At 39.9% G+C, this 20,847-nt stretch overlaps 1 protein-coding gene across 1 annotated transcript in view; it reads right to left on the reverse strand.

Annotated features, from left to right (window-relative positions):
- Positions 1 to 20,847, reverse strand: part of MRPL48 (mitochondrial ribosomal protein L48) — a 68,650-nt gene that overhangs the window by 1,073 nt on the left and 46,730 nt on the right. The window contains exons 9-11 of the mRNA XM_019811839.3: positions 12,631 to 12,800; positions 2,581 to 2,683; positions 391 to 480 (exon numbers count right to left, since the gene is read on the reverse strand). Of these exons, the coding sequence (XP_019667398.2) occupies positions 391 to 480; positions 2,581 to 2,683; positions 12,631 to 12,800 (363 nt within the window). The remainder of the gene's footprint in view (positions 1 to 390; positions 481 to 2,580; positions 2,684 to 12,630; positions 12,801 to 20,847) is intronic.

Below are 20,847 nucleotides of genomic sequence, written 5' to 3' on the forward strand. Positions count from 1 at the left end.
ATTTCCTTCTGATTGGCATTCTTCAGTCAGGCTACAGTCAAGCCTTAAAGGTCCAGGAAACTCTTCTTTAAAGTACATTTCCTTATTTGTGTTCTGATTAATTAGACTGTATGTAATCTTAAATCATGTTATTTCTGCACACAACTATGGGTTCACCCCTAACACCAGGATACTGTGATGGAGTTCTGCTCCTGTGGTCCATAAAGGATCATCCCTGATCCATTGGAAGAGGCAGGATAATGACCACAGTTATACCAGTCTGCAAACCTTTCCTGTTTATTATCTGGGCTAAATTACCCACATTTCTGTCTTGTTTCTAAAGCCAGATGCTCTTATCCATATTGAACACAGGTGGGCCACCAGGGGGCCTCTTCTCAAACTAGCACATACCTCCTTCACTGACAATCTGACTCCTTCAGGAAGATTGCTTTGGATTATTTCCAAGAAAATCTCTGCAAATGTAGCACTCAAACCGCTGATCTGCAAAGGAAAGAAGATGCTCTAAGAGAGAGCACTGAAAGCCAGGTGATTGGGCAGACATGGCAGGGGCTCAGATGTCAGCTTCAGCAGAGCTACAGGGCCCTTGGGGTAGAGGATTAACACCCAGAGCCAGTTTCAGAGCCAACCTCTACAGGATTCCTCTTGCCATCAAAGTGTCTGCTTGCCAACATAGTAGTCATGGCTAGTGTCTGCTCCTGCAGACAATGGATGTCATAACTGGACCAAGAGGTTATCAAGTCCAGGATGACTTTCTGATTCAACTCAGGTGTACCCACATAGACTGGACTAGTGTCAGACCCTGTGCGGAGAATCCAGAGGCGAATCAGATGTGTAGTAGAAGGGCATGCAGGGGGCTGCAGGAACCCACAAGACAAATATCTCCTAACCTAAGGAGGTCAAAGACAGCTTCCAAAAAAAGGTAACTTCTAGGTGGAGTCTTGAAGAAAAACAGGAGTAAACTAGGAGAATTCAGCAGTAATAGGGAGGGTTTTCAAAGCAGAAGAAATCAGTAAAGTGTGTTGCATCACACAGTACTAGGGAATTAAAATGAGTTCCATGTATGGCTGGAATGAATGGGGTGAGAAGAGGAAAAGCAGGAAGAGAATCATAAAGGTATTTAGGCACTAAAGAGATCAAACTTTATCCTAAGGGCCTCAGTGGCAAGATAGATCTTTCTTAAGATCTGTATCTCAAATAATTTATTTCTGATAATATTTAAAGAACTAAAGATTGTTAAGTACTTAATTTTTAAAGTTAGCATAATAGATTTAAGGTGTTACTACCTTAACATTCTGTTACGGAATGTTATATTACGGAACATATATTATGGAATATATACGTCTTGTTGATATACTTCTTGAGTGGGTCAGAAAGGGGTGATGTCCACACACGGGAATATTATTTGGCAATACAAAGGAATGAAGCATTGATACCTGCTACAACATGGATGAACCTTGAAAACATGCTAAGTGGAAGTAGCCAGACAGAAAAGGCCGTATATTGTATAATTCCATTTAAATGAAATGTCCAGAAGAGGTAAGATCATAGAGGCAGAAACAGATTTGTGGTTGCCAGGAGCTGAGGGGGACAGGGAAGGAGGAGTGACTGCAAATGGGTAGAGTTTCCTTTCAGGGTAATGAAATTGTTTAAAATTGTGGTGATGGTTGCCTAACTGTGAATATATTAAAACCCATTTAATTGTACATGTTAAATGGGTAAATTGTATGTGAATAAAATTCTCAATAAAGCTGTTAGGGGGCATCTGGGTGGCTCAGTTGGTTAAGTCTCCAACTCTTGATTTCGGCTCAGGTCATGATGTCACTATTTGAGATCAAGCCCACATCAGGTCCTGCACTGACAGCAGGGAGCCTGCTTGGAATTCCCTCTCTCCCTGTCTCTCGCCCTCCCTCTCCTCCCCCTGCTCACAAGCTCCCTCTCTCTCGCTCTCAAAATAAATTAAAAAAAAATAAACTTAATAAAATTTTTTAGTGTTTACTTTTGAGAGAGAGAGATAGAGTGTGACAGAGGAGGGGCAGAGGGAGAGGGAAACACAGAATTGGAAGCAGGGATCAAACCCCCAAACCGCAAGATCATAACCTGAGCCAAAGTCACAGATTCAACCAACTGAGCCACCCAGGCACCCCTAAAAAAATAAACTTTAAAAAGCAAAATGTCAGTTCCTCTACAATTGGTTTTATATATGCTGAGGGTAGGACACCTGTGGAATATCCCAGTGGAGAAGTCCAGTAAATAAATGGATATCAGGTTTGAAGCTCAACGGAGAGATCAGGACCGGAGATGTTATCTAGGGGTTATTAGTATATAACCCATCAGGACTGGGAGATATGTATCAGGGGGTTGTCGGTATGTTACGATGGCCACTGAGACCCGGGGAATGAGTGAGATTGTATAGAGGGAAGGTATTACACAAGGAGAGATGGAAGGATCAAGAACTAAACCCTGGAGAGCATCATCATTTCAGGGGGCAGGCAACAGGAAGAGAAGGGCATGGTAGAAGGAGAAAAAAATAGAAGAACCAGGAGAGGCAAATACATTTCAAGTTTCTCCCAGAGTGCCTACCTGAACCACTCGCTCATGGGTGGTAAGAACTGAGTCCAAGAACGTTTTGCTGCCTTGGTCTTGCAGCCGCAATACCTCCATGGTTTTGGTGGGCATCGCATAACTATGGGAAGGAAGAGTCAGCTATGAGGAGGGTTCCTTTAAGTCAGCAGCACCACTTGAATCAGGGTGGTCCCTGAGTACAGCCACTCCTGCAATGCAGTGACTCCTGGAATCTAGGGCAGTTTATCTGCAACCAGGGTAAAGTAAGCAGATCCTCTTAAACCTCCTCCAGAAACCTCTAAACTCCCTGAAGGAACAGACCATGTCTAATGCCTTTTGCATCCCTAGTTCTTACCTGATAGAACATTGAATAAAATCTGGTGATTAATAACTATTCACTGCTACTAAAGAAAAGCCAATTCTAAAAGAATTAACCTCATCACTTTCGAGGCTAACCTTGGGTATTTCACCTCTTCTGGAGAAATGAGGCATGAAACCCAACTGTTTTAAAAGAGCATAATTTCTCAACCTCAGCACTATTGACATTTTAGACCAAATAATTCTTTGTTGCAGGGGGGCTGGCCTATGTATCCCTAATCTCTACCCACAAGATGCCAACAGTACCCCCCTGAAATGGTGACAATAAAAATTATCTCCAGGGGTACCTGGGTGGCTCAGTTGGTTAAACGTCTGACTTTGGCTCAGGTCATGATCTCACGGTTCGTGAGTCCTGCGTCGAGCTCTGTGCTGACAGCTCAGAGCCTGGAGCCTGCTTCAGATTCTGTGTCTCCCTTTCTCTGTCTGCCCCTCCCCTGCTTGCTCTCTGTCTCTCCCTCAAAAATAAACATTAAAAAAAATTTTTTAATAAAAAAAATTATCTCCAGACATTATTAAATGTCCCCAGCTTGAGAAATACTGTTGTAGAGACTATGCTTGCTATAATAAGCTTCAGCAGATCTACATGCTGCAGTGAAAAGAACACTGGATTTAGGGTCAAATCTTGGCCCTCTAGCTTATTAGCAATATTTACTAAGGCAAGTTACTTGTCTCTGTCGGCCTCAGTTTATTCCACAATAAAGGGGATTATAATCTAGGTCTAAATTAATAGACGTGTGAAGACCAGGTGTGGTGATAAAATAGGATCAGTGGCTACACAGAAATATGGTATTAGTGTTATCTTGTCAAAAAGGTCATCAAAATGAAGATAAATGGAATAATAACAATAGAATTCCTGAATTTTCATGCCAAACAAAGCTTCATCAATTGATAGCAAGGGGCATGGCTCTCTACGAAATGAATAATGGAAATAATGGAAGTGGATTAGAGACGTGATAGTCCTGGATTTAAATGTTGGCTCTGCCCCTTATTACCTATTTGACCTTGGACAATTAATTCAGTTTTCTGAGTCTCAGATTCTTCAGCTACAAAATGAGAATAATGATACCTAGTTCATAGAGTTGTTGCAATGATTAAATAAGATTATATAAGTAATTTGCCCGGCATAATATGACTACAAATGCCAATTCCCTTGCCCTTATAAAGAGTAAATGCTAGGTACTGCAAACTTCCAAGTAACCTCCCTAAATAACATTCCTTACCACTTTCTAGCACAATCTCTGACTTCCTCTTCCAAAAGCTTTCAGGAAAGTAAAAAGTATTCTAAAACGCTAGTTTTCTTTCTTGACATTCTGCAAATAAGACTGACTAACTAAAGTGGGAGTTGTCCATTCCTGCCACTGAGCATGCATTCTATTCAACACTTACTTCACAAGATTTTGTTCATTTGTTCATTCACTCATTCATTCAACAAACATTTACTCAAAGCCTGTTTTGTCCTAGGCACACTACTGGGCAATATGTAGCCTATCCTTTAAAGGAGCTCACTAAGGGGTGCCTGAGTGGCTCAATTGATTAAGCGTCCAACTTCGGCTCATGATCTCACGGTTCGTGAGTTCAAGCCCCGCGTTGGGGTCTGTGCTGACAGCTCAGAGCCTGGAGCCTGCTTCGGATTCTGTGTCTCCCTCTCTCTCTGCCCCTCCCCTGCTTGCACTCTGTCTCTTGCTCTGTCTCAAAAATAAACATACATTAAAAAATAATAATAAATAAATAAATAAATAAATAAATAAAGGAGCTCACTAAGAGTGTTTTGGAGAGACAAGAAAGTACACAAACATCTTCACTACAGTAAGAAAAAGGCAGTAATAGTCACATACTGAATATTACAGGGACAAGAGAGAGAAAGGGAGCTCAGGGAAGACTTCACAGGTGAGGTAGCATTTTATCAAGTTATAAAGAATGAACATATAGGCATTTGCCTAGGCAGCATTCCAAAAAAGTGAAGCAGCTATTGATAAGCCCTCAGAGAAAACCAACAGAAAAACCATAGTTTGACGTACTTTGACAAAGAAATATTAGGAACTCTGGTCATTTCAAGGTAGAATAGGCCTTTGAGTAGTAAGAATACATGTAATTTTTCTTCAGTGTCTACACTTTTCTGTATTTTACAAATTTTCTTCAATAAACATAACTTGAACGATCAGACAGGGAAAGCAGAAGGGAAGAAATGAAATAATTGTCAAAAGTCAATCTAAAATGACAAAATAATGCTACCTTCAGGATAGCATTCTTACTGCCTGAGACAGGACACAAGGGAGCCTGTTGGGGTATTAGGGAACTTAGAATCCATGGATTCCACTAAATATAAATCATACCTCCATTTTAAGCAACGTAAGTGGACTTCAAGGAAAAAGAAAAAAAAGTAGCGTTAGAGAGAGTGATGCTGAGTGATGCTTTTAGTCTCCACAAAGCACAGGGGCTACATCAGCTTCAGGCTTGGAAGCTGCTCCCAGATGAATAAGATTTCCATCTCCAGGCAGCTGCTCAGCAAGGGAGGCAGGCAGATTAAGAAACCTGCAGGACCTTCTTCCTCTCCCCTCCTGGGTGAGTTGCAGCTGCAGCAGTGCAGACCATTTATAGAACAAAAGCCAGCACTTTGCTCCCCTGCCCAATTCCATCTCAAGGTCAGAACCCTACCCCACCACTCCCAGAGGAAAAATGGATCATGATGAAATGAAAATCAGAAGAAAAGAAAATCATTTTATCTCTGAAAAGCTGGGCAGTGAGAATGCCTAACAATACAATGGTCTGAAAACCTCAATCAATGCAGAGAAGGGAGTTGCTGAAAACGAACATCTCTTTATGCTCTGTGCTATTTGGAGAAATGAGCTAGAAAAGAGGCAAAAAGCAGCACATCATTCATTCTGCTGTTCTAAGAATCATGCCAACGACTATTAAAACTCAATCCAAGTCAATGAATATTTATTCAGTGCTTACTATGTGTCAGGTGCTGGGAAAGGTCTTAGGGTTACACTGCTAATGGAGATCGAGAGTCCTTGCCTTATAGATCTTAGAGTCTAAGAAGGAAGACCAATAAGAGACAAGTAATTACGAGGGTAAGGAATGAGTGCCATGAAAGGGAAGTTATATAATCTTTACTTCTCCCAAATATTTAACATAAAGACTTAATTTAATGAGGTTCTCTGAAGAAGCTAAGAAAAAAGCAGGGGTTAGTTAAGTAAAGGGGAAAGAGTATTCTAAGCTTTAGAGAGCAAGCATATGCACAGGTCCTGAGGTGGAAAGGGATAAAATCAAAGCCTCTGTTAATTGGAGGGAGAGGAAGACGGAACGGGAAATATGAGTTAAGGCAACAGAAGCAAGCCCAGGCCATAGAGCACCTAGCAAGCCATGTGAGGAACTTTCATTTTGATCCTAAAGGAATGGGAAGCCATAGAAGGATTTGAAGCATGGTACTAACATGGTAATATTTCCATTCTAGAAAGATCACACTGAAAGCTGCATATAGAACCAATTACAAAGAATTGAGAATTTGAAAAAAACGTGGATTCAAATCCAGACCTTGCCTTTTATTAGATGTATGACCATAGGCAAGCTTCTATTATATTAATAAATAATAATAATAGTAGCAGCCAACTCTCGTTGGGAACAGTTATAAGCACTTTAAATATATTATCTCCCTTAATTTTCACTATAGCCTTTGTATGTAGGAACTTGTATTAACTCCATTTTACAGATGAGGAAACGAAGATTCAGAGTTTAAGTAAACTGCCCAACGCCACACAATAAGAATGCTGCAGAACCAGAGCAAAACCCTAGCAGTCTGGCCACAGAGCTGATACTTTGATTCACTATGTGTTAGGTGCTGAGGTGCTTCTTGGAATCAAGCAACATTATACAAAAAAAGCCAGAATGGTTGGCTGATAGTAGGTGCTCAACAAATGCTACTGCGTTCCTGCCTTTACTCAAAAGAAGCCAGAGCTTTCCACAGCCAGGTTTTAAAAACAGCACCTTTTAAAAAGTCCTTCTAAAAATGTAAAACACTATTTCAGGGAATTAACCCACTATAGGTATGATGATAACATTCTGTAAATGACACTTAATGCCTCTTTGCCACCACAACCTCTGAGAAGCTACCCCTAATCCCTGCCAGCTAAAAAAATATATATTCTCAGTAGCTGTTAATAACAATATTATTTACAGAGTGTTTACAATGTTCTGGCCTCTCTGCTAAGTGCTATCATACACTTTCTTATTTAATTTTCAGAACTTAAAGGAATAAGAAAATTATCATCCCAGTTAGATAGATGAGGAAACTGAGGTTCAGAATTTCCGAAGGTCATACTGCCAACAACTGGTAGAACTAGAATTTGAACACAAGCCATTTGATTCCAGAGCCTGTACTCTTAACCAATTGTTACTCAAAGTATGGTCCATAGGCAAGTTAAGTTGCTGGTGAACAAACTGCTTGTTATCAGTCCGTTACAAGATAAGAAGCATGCAACAGTCATTAAACACACCAACATTTAATTCAGCCAACATTTTTTTTTTCAATAGTGAGACTTTCTTGATGAAGGAAGCAAAGCACTAATGTACATTTTGGCATTAGCTTCTGATATCTTTGCAGAGTGGCACTTTCAGGAAGCATTGTTCTAAATTATTATGCTGTTCAGCCTCCTTGAACTGACATTGCATTTCATCCTTCACTTACCACCTTCCACATTACGTTGTACATGCGCACACAAACACACACACGTGCGCACACACATACACTCCCTAAAATCAGGGACATTCTCCTTGGTATCCTCCAGTCAGGATGTCTAGTACAATACCAACCATACAGCAGGAATACACTCGATCAGTATTTTAATTCATTAATTAAAGACACTTTCATTAAACTTTAGGAAATGTATACCATATACACCACACACTTGCATTGTTCAGTCACATTCAAGAACCTGTCATTCTTTCAACAACGGCTTAATGTCCCCCATGTGGCAGGTCCTGTGCTAGATGCTAAAGAAATAAAAAAGAACACAGTTCCCACTAGTCAGTAGGGAGGGCAGCTGACACATGAATAGATTATTACGGCCCAAAGCACTAAGTGACATGATAGAAGTATGCGTCAAGTGCTCAAAGAGCAACCAACTCTCTGGGGCATCAGGAAAAGATAAAGCACATCTTTAGGCCTAAAACAATTGAAGTACTATTAGCTGTGAGAGCTAAAGTCACAGGTTATTATCCAATCTTTTCAAGTGCATGTTTAGCACAGTTATATTCCACGTTACCAAGGTTTAAAAGTTCAAATTTAGCTTAAGAATTTAAATTAGACCCTATACGATTAAAAATACTGGGAGACAGGCAGAAATGAGTTAAATCTAGGCCACTTATTGGTTTTGTGACTTTTGGGCCTTCTGGGCCTTGGTTTCCTCATTTGCAAAATGGGAATATACTGCTATCTAATGAGTAAGAAAGTATAATTTTTACCATATCCACACACCGGGACACGTATTACTTGCCACAATGGCAAACCACCAAAATGATTATTCTTTAAATAATATGGCAATAAATGGCAAACCACCAAAATGATTTTTCTTTAAATCAGTTCACTTAAAAAATTATTTAAAAAATAAACTTGAGGGGCACCTGGGTGGCTCAGTTGGTTAAGCATCCAACTCTTGATTTCCGCTCCGGTCATGATCTCACAGTCATGAGATTGAGCCCTGCATTTAGCTCCACAGTGAGCATGGAGCCTGCTTGGGATTCTCTCTCTCCCTCTCCCTCGGCCCCTCCCCTGCTCACATTTTTTCTCTCTTTCAATAAATAAATAAACTTAAAAAAAAATAAAAGAGAGACTTGAAATGTAGAGCAACTGGAATTCAAGTTGCTGATGTGTAAGAAAATGGTAAAGCCACTTTGGAAAACAGTTTGGCAGTTTCTTATAAATTTAAACATCCACTGCCCTTACCATTCGACCCAGCAATCAAATTCCTAGAGAAATGAAAACATGTTCTCACAAAAAGCTGTACATGTTTATAGTGGCTTTATTTATAACTGCCCAAAACAGGAAACAATACAAATGTCCTTCAACTGTTGAATGGATAAACAAACAAGCATCCACTCAATGAAATGCTAATCGGCAGCAAAAAGGAACAAACTACCTGATACGGGCAACATCATAGATCAATCTCAAATACATTATCCTAAGTGAAAGAAGCAGACTCAAAAGGAAAAATACTGTATAATCCCACTTATATGACATTCTGGAAAAGGCAAAAACTATAGGGGCACCTAGGTGGCTCAGACGGTTAAGCCTCCAACATCAGCTCTGGTCATGATCTTGCAGTTCATGGGTTAAAGTCCTATGTTGGGCTCTGTGCTGACAGTTCAGAGCCTGGAGCCTGCTTTGGATTCTGTGTCTCCCTTTCTCTCTCTCTCTCTGCCCCTCCCTCACTTGTTCTCTTCTTTCTCTCTCTCCCAAAAATAAGTAAACTTTTTAAAAAAAATTTTTTTTTAAACATTTATTTATTTTTGAGACAGAGAGAGACAGAGCATGAACAGGGGAGGGACAGAGAGAGAGGGAGACACAGAATCCGAAGCAAGGCTCCAGGCTCCGAGCTGTCAGCACACAGCCCGACGCAGGGCTCGAACTCACGGACTGCGAGATCGTGACCTGAGCTGAAGTCGGATGCTCAACCGACTGAACCACCCAGGCGCCCCAAGTAAACATTTTTTTTAAAAAGTATTAAAAACTATAGGGGCAGAAAACAGATCATTAGTTGTGAGGGACTAGGGCTAAGAGGAGGGACTGACTACAAACGTGGGAGGGAACTTCTTGGGATAATGTAAATGTCCTACATTTGGATGATGATAGTACATACTGTCATTTGTCAAAACTCAGAAATTGTTCACTAAAGGGGTGAATTTTACTGAATTTAAACTATATCTCAGTAAGCCTGACTTTATATCACTATTGTAAATGGAAGACCAGTATCAGCTGCCATCCATAGAAGTTAAAAAAAAATTACAATGGGGGTGCCTGGCTGGCTCAGTCCGTAGAATATATGACACTTTTTTTTTTTTTAAGTTTATTTATTTTGCGGAGGGAAGGGCAGAGAGAGGGAGAGAGAGAATCCCAAGCAGGCTTCATGCTGTCAGCACAGAGCCCCACGTGGGGCTCCAACTCACGAACCATGAGATCATGACCTGAGCTGAAATCAAGAGTCAGACACTCAACCAACTGAACCACAGAACACATGACAGGTGCCCCAGAACACATGACTCTTAATCTCAGGATCATGAGTTCAAGTCCCATGCTGAGCCTAGAGCTTACTTTTAAAAAGTACAACAGAGGGGCGCCTGGGTGGTGCAGTCGGTTAAGCGTCCGACTTCAGCCAGGTCACGATCTCGCCGTCCGTGAGTTCGAGCCCCGCGTCAGGCTCTGGGCTGATGGCTCAGAGCCTGGAGCCTGTTTCCGATTCTGTGTCTCCCTCTCTCTCTGACCCTCCCCCGTTCATGCTCTGTCTCTCTCTGTCCCAAAAATAAATAAATGTTGAAAAAAAATTAAAAAAAAAAAACAACAGATAAAAACTAAGAATAAACTGAGGGTTGATGGGGGGTGGGAGGAAGGGGAGGGTGGGTGATGGGTATTGAGGAGGGCACCTTTTGGGATGAGCACTGGTGTTGTATGGAAACCAATTTGACAATAAATTTCATATATTAAAAAAAAAAGTAAAACAGAAACAAAATAATGGTATAAAATTCTCGTTAGACATGATTGCTAGACAAAGACTCTTGAGTCTGAGGTCCTTTCTCTGCTATAAAGATTAGGAAGTGCTAGAGTGGTGTTAAGGACATACCAGAACCACACTAAAAAATCTCTCCTTGACATAATTAGGATGAATGAGAGTTAAAAAGGGAAGAAATCTCTCACCATGTGATTTAATGTTATTTAAAGCAAACTACAGGGCATCTCACACCTTCTGAAACCCTGAGAGATAAGATATGTAAAGTGCCTGGCCTGGAGTAGATAGCCAGTAATTGTTAGTTCTCTTCCCCTACAGTTTTCCAACAAATCCAAAGAGTAAATGACAACCAGAGCAGGCGAAGAAAGCCTAAATAAATGGGGAGATATACCTCGTTAAAGGATCAGAGGAATCAAAATAGTTGTCAATTCTCTTCAAATTGACCTACAGATTCAACACAATCCCAATAAAATCCCATCAGGTTCCTTTCTGTAGAAATCGACAAACTATAATTATAAAACGTTTAAGGAAAACCAAGTGACCTAGGACAGCCAAAATAATTTTGAAAAAAAAAAAGTTGTAGTTTCAGTAATCCAGCTACAGTAATCAAGACAGTCTGGTATTGGTATAAGTATAGATACATACATCGCTGTAACAGAAGAGAGTCCAGAAATATACCCACACATACATGGTTAACTGACTTTCAAAAAGTGCTAAGACAATTTGATAAAAGCTAGAAAATCTTTTTAACAAGTGGTGCTGGAACAACTGGTTACTTACATGAAAAAAAACCCAAAAACACTTTGATTCATATCTCATACCATATACAAAAATAACTCAAAATGGATCATGGACCTACAAGTAAAACTTAAAAATATAGAACCTTTAGAAGAAAACACAGGAGAATATCTTTGTGATCTTGGGTTAGACAATACTTTCTTAGATATGACATAAAAGCATGAATAAAAAAAAAATTAATAAACTGAACTTCATCAAACTTGAAAAAAGTCTGCCTTCCAAAGGACTCAGCTAAGAAGATGACAAGATAAGTCACAGACAGGAAGAAAATATTTGCAAAGCATACTGAAAAAGAACTTGTATCCAAAAATAGATAAAGAATTTTCATAACTTAATTATAAGAAAACAAACAACCCAATTTTAAAAATGGACAAAAGATCCGAACAGTCATCAAAGCAAATATATACCAAATTAGCACATGAAAAGATATCAAAATCATTATTTATTAGGGAAATGAAAATTAAGACCACTCACTATGAAATACTATATATCTATTAGATATATCTTTAGGGAAAAAAATGACAATACCAAGTGCTGCCCAGGAAAAGGAGTTACTGTAACTCTCATACATTGTTGGTGGGAAAACAAAATGGTGCAGCCACTTTGGAAAACAGACATCAGTTTCTTATGAAGTTAAACATACATTCACCATACAATCTCCAAATCCCAGGTTTAGGTAGCTATCCAGGAGAAAAGATATATGCATGAGAATGCTTATGACAGCTTTATTTATAATTACCAATAAACTAGAGAACAATGAAAATGTACATCAACTGGTGAATGGATAAACCAATTAAGGTCCAGCATTTAATGGAATACTACTCAGCAATAAAATACTTGCAAAAACATGGATGAATATTAAGTGTATTATGCTAAGTGAAAGAGGACAGACACAAAAAGCTACATACCGTATGATTCCATTTACATGATGTTCTGGAGAAATTAAAACAACAGGGACAGCAAATCAATTGTTGGTTGGGATTTGACTACACCAGGGCACTGGGGAAATTTTGGGGTTAATAGAACTGTTCTACATTCTGATTGTGGTAAACTATATACCTAAAAGGATGAATTTTACTAAATGTAAATTACACCTCAAAACCTCATTTAACGACAAAGCAGAGCATGCCACTCACACCAAAAACATCCCATGCAAAGGCATCCTTCATACCTTTCCTCAACTTTAATGGATAGATGGTTGCAGAGGTTGTGAACATATTGGGCATAACTCTCTGCCAGGGCCATGTCGTATGCAGTCAGGTGAATGTTTAAAACCCCATATTCATAATCTGTTCCCAAATTAATGGGTCTCACTTCCACTTTTCCTCTCTTCTTCTTGGGCTGAACCAAAAACAAAAGGAGAAAGAAAATAAATCAAAGCATTACACAAAAAATTCTAATCATCCCGTCTTGTTATCAAAGAAATCAATCTTTCAAATAAATTTACCATTTTTGTCTTAGGTTACCCTACCTTCAAATTGAAGTTTCTTTGGGAAGGAAAGAGTAGCTTCCCTTACCAGTCTGGGCTATGACATCAGCCAACAAAAGGAGAGGGAATATTGCTGGCATTCCTTTAACACAAATACAAGTGACTATCTTCTGCAATTAACTTGATATGAAACCCATCTCTCATCTCTGGCCCCCAGTTTCCCAATTTTCAAATTGGTGGGTTTTTTGATTCTTAATCTAGAATCCATGGAGGAATTTCAAATGGTCTATCAACCCCAAAATTTATATGCAAAATTTTACCAGCATGCATATTTTTCTGAAGGAAAGAATCCTCAGCTTTCATTAGAATCTTAAATCAATTGCAAGGAAACCCAGGATTAGTTCTCTTCCAGCCCCTGCAGCTTTCAATTTCTGCAGTCATTTAGTCTTCCTTTTTTTTTTTTTAAGTTTATTTATTTTGAGAGAGAGAGAGAGTGTGTGTGTGCACACAGGGAGGAGCAGAGAGAGAGAGAGAGAGAGAGAGAGAGAGAGAGAGAGAATCCCAAGCAGGCTCCCCACCATCAGCTCAGAGCCCTACGCAGGGCTAGATCTCATGAACTGCGAGATCATGACCTGGGCCGAAACCAAGAGTCAGATGCTTAACCAACTGAGCCACCCAGGAGCCCCCAATCTTTCTTTAAAAAAAATTGAGAAATAGACAAATTATTTCTTTTTTTTCATTAAAAAAAATTTTAACATTCGTTCATTTTTGAGAGACAGAAGGAGACAGAGCATTAGTTGAGGAGGGGAACAGAGAGAAAGGGAGACACAGAATCCAAAGCAGGCTCCAGGCTCTGAGCTGTCAGCACAGAGCCCAACGCAGGGCTTGAACCCACAAACCATGAGATCATAACCTGAGCTGAAGTCAGACTCTTAACCAACTGAACCACATAGGCGCCCCAAGAAATAGACAAATTATTTCTACTTTACCCTTTTATATTGCTTCACTACATATCAACCTGTGCAGGCTGTGGTAAAAAGTTAAAATGAGGCCTGGGAAAATAGATATTTAACCCAACATAGATCAGGATCAAGAAATCTTCTCAACCAGAAATAATCTAACCTGAATCCCCATCAAGAGTGGGGGACTTGTTAAATAAATCATGGAACATTCATACAATAGTATACATTATGCAGCTTTAAGAAGGAATAGGAATTTCTTTCTGTACTATATGGAAAAGTCTTTAAAATAAATGATAAAAGCAAACTGTAGGATAACATGCTCAGAATATTGCCATGCATACCAAAAAAGGGTGTGTGTGTGCGTGTGCGTGCGTGTGTGTGTAATTACATACGTATTTATTTGCTCATATATTAAAAATATGTCTGGAAGGATGCACAAAAATACTAATATCATTGGCTCCCTGTGAGGGAACTGGATAGCTTGGGCATAGGAATGGGAAGGAGACTTTTTTAGCTATTTCTCTTGTATATTTTTTGAATTTTTAATAAAGTTAATCTTTTGTCAGTTCAAAACTAGAATCTTAAACTCTACCATATTTTTAAGAAAATTTTTTTAGTAAAAGTTTTATTGCAATATAATACGCATACTAAAGTGGTGCTTGGGTGGCTCAGTTGGTTAAGCATCCAGCTCCGGCTCAGGTCATGATCTCTTGGTTCATGAGTTTGAGCCCCACATTGGGCTCTGTGCTGACAGCTCAGAGCCTGGAGCCTGCTTTGGATTCTGTGTCTCCTTCTCTCTCTGCCCCTCCCCTGCTTGCGCTCTGTCTCTCTGTCTCTCTCTCAAAAAATGAATAAAACATTTAAAAAAATTTTTAAATACACATACTGAAAACAATGCATAAGTACACAACTCAATGAATTTTCACAAAGTGAAAATATCTGTATAATCAGTATCCTGAATAACACATAGACGACTACTAGCATCCCAAAAGCTCGTGCTCCTCAAATAAATGACCACTATTCTTACTTCTAAAACCATAGAATGATTTTGCCTGTTCTTGAAATTAATGTAAATGGAATGATACGCTATGTTATCTTTTATGTCTGCCTTCTTTCATTCATTATATTTGTAAGATTCATCATGTATTTGGTGAAATAGCAGTTCTTTCCTTCTCATTGCTCTAGTAGTCTATTGTATGAATATGCAACAATTTATCCTTTTTACAGCTGATGGAAATTTGGATTGTTTCTAACATATGTCCATAATTAATAGCACATCATGAATACCTACACTCTGAACTATTGAATTATAGAGTATGCATATGTTCATCTTTAATAAGTACTCTCAGTTTTACAAAGATGTTTCCAATTTCTTCTCCCACCGGATGAATGAGAGTTCTAACTGCTCTACATTCTTGCCAACACAAAACTTAGTGTAGTTGAGTTTTCTGGTTTGCTTTAGCCATCCTGGTTGGTATTAAATTGTAATGAATTAGGGTTTTAACTTGCAGTTCTTTTGGGTCTATTGAGCCTGAGCACCTTTCCATTTGGATACTCTCTTTTGTAACATGCCTATTCAAGTATTTTGCCCATTTTTTAGATTAGGTTGTCTGCCTTTCTCTTACTGATGTGTAGATTCTTTCTATATTCTAGATATGATCCTTTGTTAAATATACATACTGCAAATATCAGCTCCCTCCCTATAGCTTCCCTTTCATATTTTAATAGTGCACCTTGGGGCGCCTGGGTGGCGCAGTCAGTTAAGCGTCCGACTTCAGCCAGGTCATGATCTCGCGGTCCGTGAGTTCGAGCCTCGTGTCAGGCTCTGGGCTAATGGCTCAGAGCCTGGAGCCTGTTTCCGATTCTGTGTCTCCCTCTCTCTCTGCCCCTCCCCCGTTCATGCTCTGTCTCTCTCTGTCTCTCTCTGTCCCAAAAATAAAAATAAAAAACGTTGAAAAAAAAATTAAAAAAAAAAATAGTGCACCTTGATGAGTAGAAGTTCTTATTTTTTATGTAATTCAATTTACTCATTCTTTCTTTTACAGTTATAGTGATTTGTGTGTCCTGTTTAAGAAATCTCTACCTTAATATTGTGAAGATATTCTCATATGTCATCTTCTAGTTGTAGATTATTTTAATATTTACATTTAGATCTACAATCCATCTTAAAGTAATTTTTGTGTATTGTATGAAATAGGAGTCAAGAGTAATTTTTTTCGGGGTGCCTGGGTGGCTCAGTCGGTTGAGCATCCGACTTCGGCTCAGGTCATGGTCTTGCAGTTCGTGAGTTCGAGCCCCGTGTCGGGCTCTGTGCTAACAAACAGCTCAGAGCCTAGAGCCTGCTTCGGATTCTGTGTGTGTCTCTCTCTCCCCCTCCCCTGCTCATGCTATGCCTCTCTCTGTCTCTCAAAAATAAATATTTAAAAAAAAATTTTTTTTTAAAAGAGTAATTTTTTTTCACAGTCATCCAGTCCAGTTGACTTAGCACCATTGGACGGTAGTGTCACTTTTGTCATCTAAGTGCTCACAGATATATGGATCAGTTTCTATACTCTTTATTCTGTTCTGTTGGGCTATTTGTCTGTCCTTGAGCCAATACCACATCTTAACTATTGAACATTTACGATAAGTCCTACTATTTGGTAGAAATAGATTCTTTAAGGGGTGCCTGGGTGGCTCAGTAGGTCAAATGTCTGACTTCGGCTCAGGTCATGATCTCACAGTTTGTAAGTTCGAGCCCCATTATCAGCCTCTCTGCTGTCAGCACAGAGCCCGCTTGGGATCCTGCCTCCCTCTCTTTCTGCCCCTCCCCACTCACAGGTGTGCACACTTGCATGTGGCATGTGCTCTCTCAAAAATATAAACATTTAAAAAAAAAAGAAATAGTTTTTTGAAGAAAAAGGTCAAAAATCTACCTCTATTTACATGTCTTAAGTCACCCCTATCTAACAGCCAACAGCCTAGTAGCTGCTACAGCAGAACTGTTCCTGGCAAAGCACCTGGAATGATTCTCTCCCATCACTGCTGGGTCAGTCCAAGATAGCAGAGGCCCAATCTAGGAGAGGAGGAGGAAGACCAAGAAATGATCCTTTCACAAGACCAGTAATACTGATGACAGACCTGATCTCACAGGGATGTTCTGAAAACTGAACAAAATATTATGTAAGGTGGTTAATACAATCTGTGCCACATAATTAAACACTGAATATATATAAACTTTTATTGCTATTTTCACTTTTATATTCCAATCTAGCACAGGGCCTGGCAAAGAGAAAACATGCAATGAATCACAAGTTTAGAATTTTAGAGCTGGACAGCATTTAGAGACAATTGTGTCCCAATTCTTCATCTTTGCAGGGGAAGAATACGAAGCCCAGAGAAATTAAACATGTCCCCCAGAGCCACACAGCCAGACAAGCAGATCCTAGGTACTAAAACCCAGACCTCCTGACCCCCAATACAGGGATTTTTCCACTGCAGCCTCTGCATTGCTAAAATTCTTTTTATAGCCTTTATAGTTTCTGGATTTCCCATCTTTATGATGAAAGTCTTCCCCACTTCTTTATTATGTATATAGTCTCTTATAATTTCTCATTGCTAAAATTCTTAACAGTGGTGGCCACCCCAGGGTCCTAGACTTTGCTATGAGTGAGAAGCCAACCTCTAGAGACCAACCATCAAAGAACAGGAGCTTGTCTCTCTCTTTTTCAGAGCCTACCACATTCGTGGCCAAATGCAATGATCCAGACTTCTCATCAAGACATTCAGCACTGCAGTCAGAGCTGTGAAGAATGCTAACGTAGGAATGCAATGAGGAGCTGCTAAAATTTTCCAGCAGAGAGGGGAGGAGCTTCTCTGAAGCCTTTAGAAAGCTTTTATAACCAGGGAAAATGCCAGGCTCTTCAAAGGTGTCACTTTAGGGGAACAAAACAAAACCAAAAAAGCTGATTCCAGTATCCCTCTTGGCATCTCACTTGCTTTTCTGTGTTGGCCTAGATATGCCTGGGCCGATCCACACTATCAGCAGCCCACTGTGACATTATATTTCAGTTCTGAGCCAGGGCACAGCATAGCCAGCAAGAGCTTGCCTTCATATAATATCAGTCACCAGTTCCTATAATTTTACCCGTACAATCTTTCTCATATCCATCCCCTCCTTTCTAACCCTACTGCCTGAGTTTATGCCCTTATGACCACCATGGGGAGTTATTAAAGATATTGTGCAGGGGCACGTGGGTGGCTCAGTTGGTTGAGTGTCCAACTTTGGCTCAGGTCATGATCTCACAGTTCATGGGTTCGAGCCTCACGTCGGGCTCTGTGCTGACAGCTCAGAGCCTGGAGCCTGCTTCTGATTCTGTGTCTCCCCATCTCTCTGCCCCTTCCCCACTCATACTCTGTCTCTCCCTCTCTCAAAAATAAATAAATATTTTTTAAAAATTAAAAAAACAAAGATATTGTGCAAAGGATGTACATGCGCTGTGTTTGGGGAAGCCCACCCTAGTTGCACATGGAGGAGAGTCAGGCAGGAAAGGAAGAGAAGATAGGAGAAAGGCAGCAGGGACAATGGACTACTAGTATCCACCATCAAACTTCGGCATTCCTGTGACTGACCTGTATTCAGTGTGTGATGGCCCAGGGTGGCCATTCTTAGATCCCTATAGGATTGTACTATGATCTTCCAAATAGGCCATGGGATATATTACTAAACCATTTTTGTAAAAAAAAAGTCTACATTATTATCCCCATTTTACAGAGAGAAAACTGAGATCCTCTGAAAGTACCTCACTTGCCCAAGGTTACTAGGAAATTTGCTGGGAACAGGCAGATAGAGAAAGGAGTCAGATTAGAATGACAGGCTGCTGTAACTGCAAGGGATCTCAGAAACAATATAGTCTCTCTTTCTTTCCCTCCCTAATTTTAACCAAGGGGAAAGCTGAAACCCAGAAGGGGGAAATGACTTGTTTACAGTCACAATAGTAAGGACATGGCAAAGATAACCACTTTATGTCTAACCATGGCTAGAAGCTGGGTCTGGGGCCCCAAGCCCAGGCTCTCTCCTCTAGATTCTGTGAAAGTGATAATATCTGCCTAATAGGTGGCATTTTCCAGGTGGGAAAATTGGGAAGGAATAGTACCATCCTAATCCTCAAATGAAAAGGCAAATATGCCTGCAGCATATTTAGCTTCCAAAAATTCTGGTGATGAAAATTTAAAAATTTACACCTGAGGGGGCACCTGGGTGGCTCAGTCGGTTAAGGGTCCAACTTTGGCTCAGGTCATGATCTCATCGGTTCGTGGGTTCGAGCCCTGAGTCGTGCTCTGGGCTGACAGCTCAGAGCCTAGAGCCTGCTTCAGATTCTGTGTCTCCCTCTCTCTCTGCCCCTCCCCCACTTGCACTCTGTCTCTGTCTCTCAAAAAAAAATAAACGTTAAAAAAAATTTTTTTTTAATTTATACCTGGGGACCTGAATGATTTGGTGATGGTACTCTGAACAGTCCATACTGAGTTTATGAGGTGCACAGAAATCAAGTGACTATGTTTATAACTCAATGTGACATACTCAAGAGACACACACCAGACAGAAGGCCTGGCCCTGACTAGGATGGCCAAAAGTCACAGCCTGGTACTGCATAAAGAACACTACACTTAGATGGAAGCCAAAGAAAATCTGGACTCAAATCCTGTCTGCTTAGTCACTAAATGACATTGAATGACCTCTCTAGGTGTCCGTTTCTTCACCTGTAACACCTAAAGTTCTTGTGATGCTTGAAATAGTAAATTTATATGAAATGGAAATAGCATAGACATCACATAGGTTCTGACCACCTTGGTTCAAATGCTGGCTCTGGAAATTACTAGCCAATTAGGCAAGTTATTTAATCTCTCTGAGTCTTAAAGTCCTCAGACAGGGCCTTTAATAACTAGGATATCTGAGGATTGAATAAAATACACTATTTATAATGTTATAAAATGGAGTAACACTTTTTTTTTTACTTTCTTTTTTTTATTAAGTTTTTAAATTTCAATTCCAATATAGTTAACTTACAGTACTATGTTAGTTTCAGGTGAACAATTCTATACATTACTCAGTGCTCATTGTGTTAAGTATACTATAATATTATAAAATAGAATAATGCTTTTAAAGCCTGGTACACAGTAGTTACAGCATCTGGTATACAGCAGTTACTCAATAAATGGTATCTTTAAAAAAGGTTGAGTAATGCATACCAATAGAGCATTATGATACTATAAATTGGAGGTAATCATGCTCCTGGTATCCTACTGGCATGCTTTACAGAATGAAACACTTATTAAGCACCTGCTGTATGCAAAGTACTAATTCAATCACTCTCAGCAAAGACACCAACAAAACAGAAAACACAGTCCCAGCCCTCAAGGAATTTACAGTTCAGAGAGAGAGAAGAGACACATGAAAGACCAAATCTCAATTTAAACATAAAGAGCAGCCCACCTCCATGGCAAGTTCAGCACAAGCTACTTTGTTGGACCATGCTGATTAACTCCCCAAGCTGCTGGTTGCAGTTGAAAGGGCAGTAAGCAGACACACTTAAGGGTATATAGTAGTTACTTAATAAATGGTATCTTTTTTTAATGTTTGTTTATTTTTAGGGAGAGAGAGATAGAGCACAAATAGGAGAGGGGCAAGAATAGAGAGGGAGACACAGAACCTGAAACAGGCTCCAGGCTCCGAGCTGTCAGCATAGAGCCCAATGTGGGGCTCAAACCCACAAACCGTGAGATCACAACCTGAGCCAAAGTCAACCGCCTAACCAACTAAGCCACCCAGGTGCTCCAATAAATGGTATCTTTTAAAAAGGACTGATTTAGACCTACCTACTTCTCAGGTCTTATGGTCCCTCATCCCCTACCTTAGACCCCATGATTAAAAAACTCCTGGGTGGCTCAGTTGGTTAAGCGTCCGACTTCGGCTCAGGTCATGATCTCGTGGTCCATGAGTTCGAGCCCCGCGTCGGGC

Source organism: Felis catus, chromosome D1 (genome assembly GCF_018350175.1).
Source record: "Felis catus isolate Fca126 chromosome D1, F.catus_Fca126_mat1.0, whole genome shotgun sequence".
Classification (NCBI taxonomy): Eukaryota; Metazoa; Chordata; class Mammalia; order Carnivora; family Felidae; genus Felis; species Felis catus.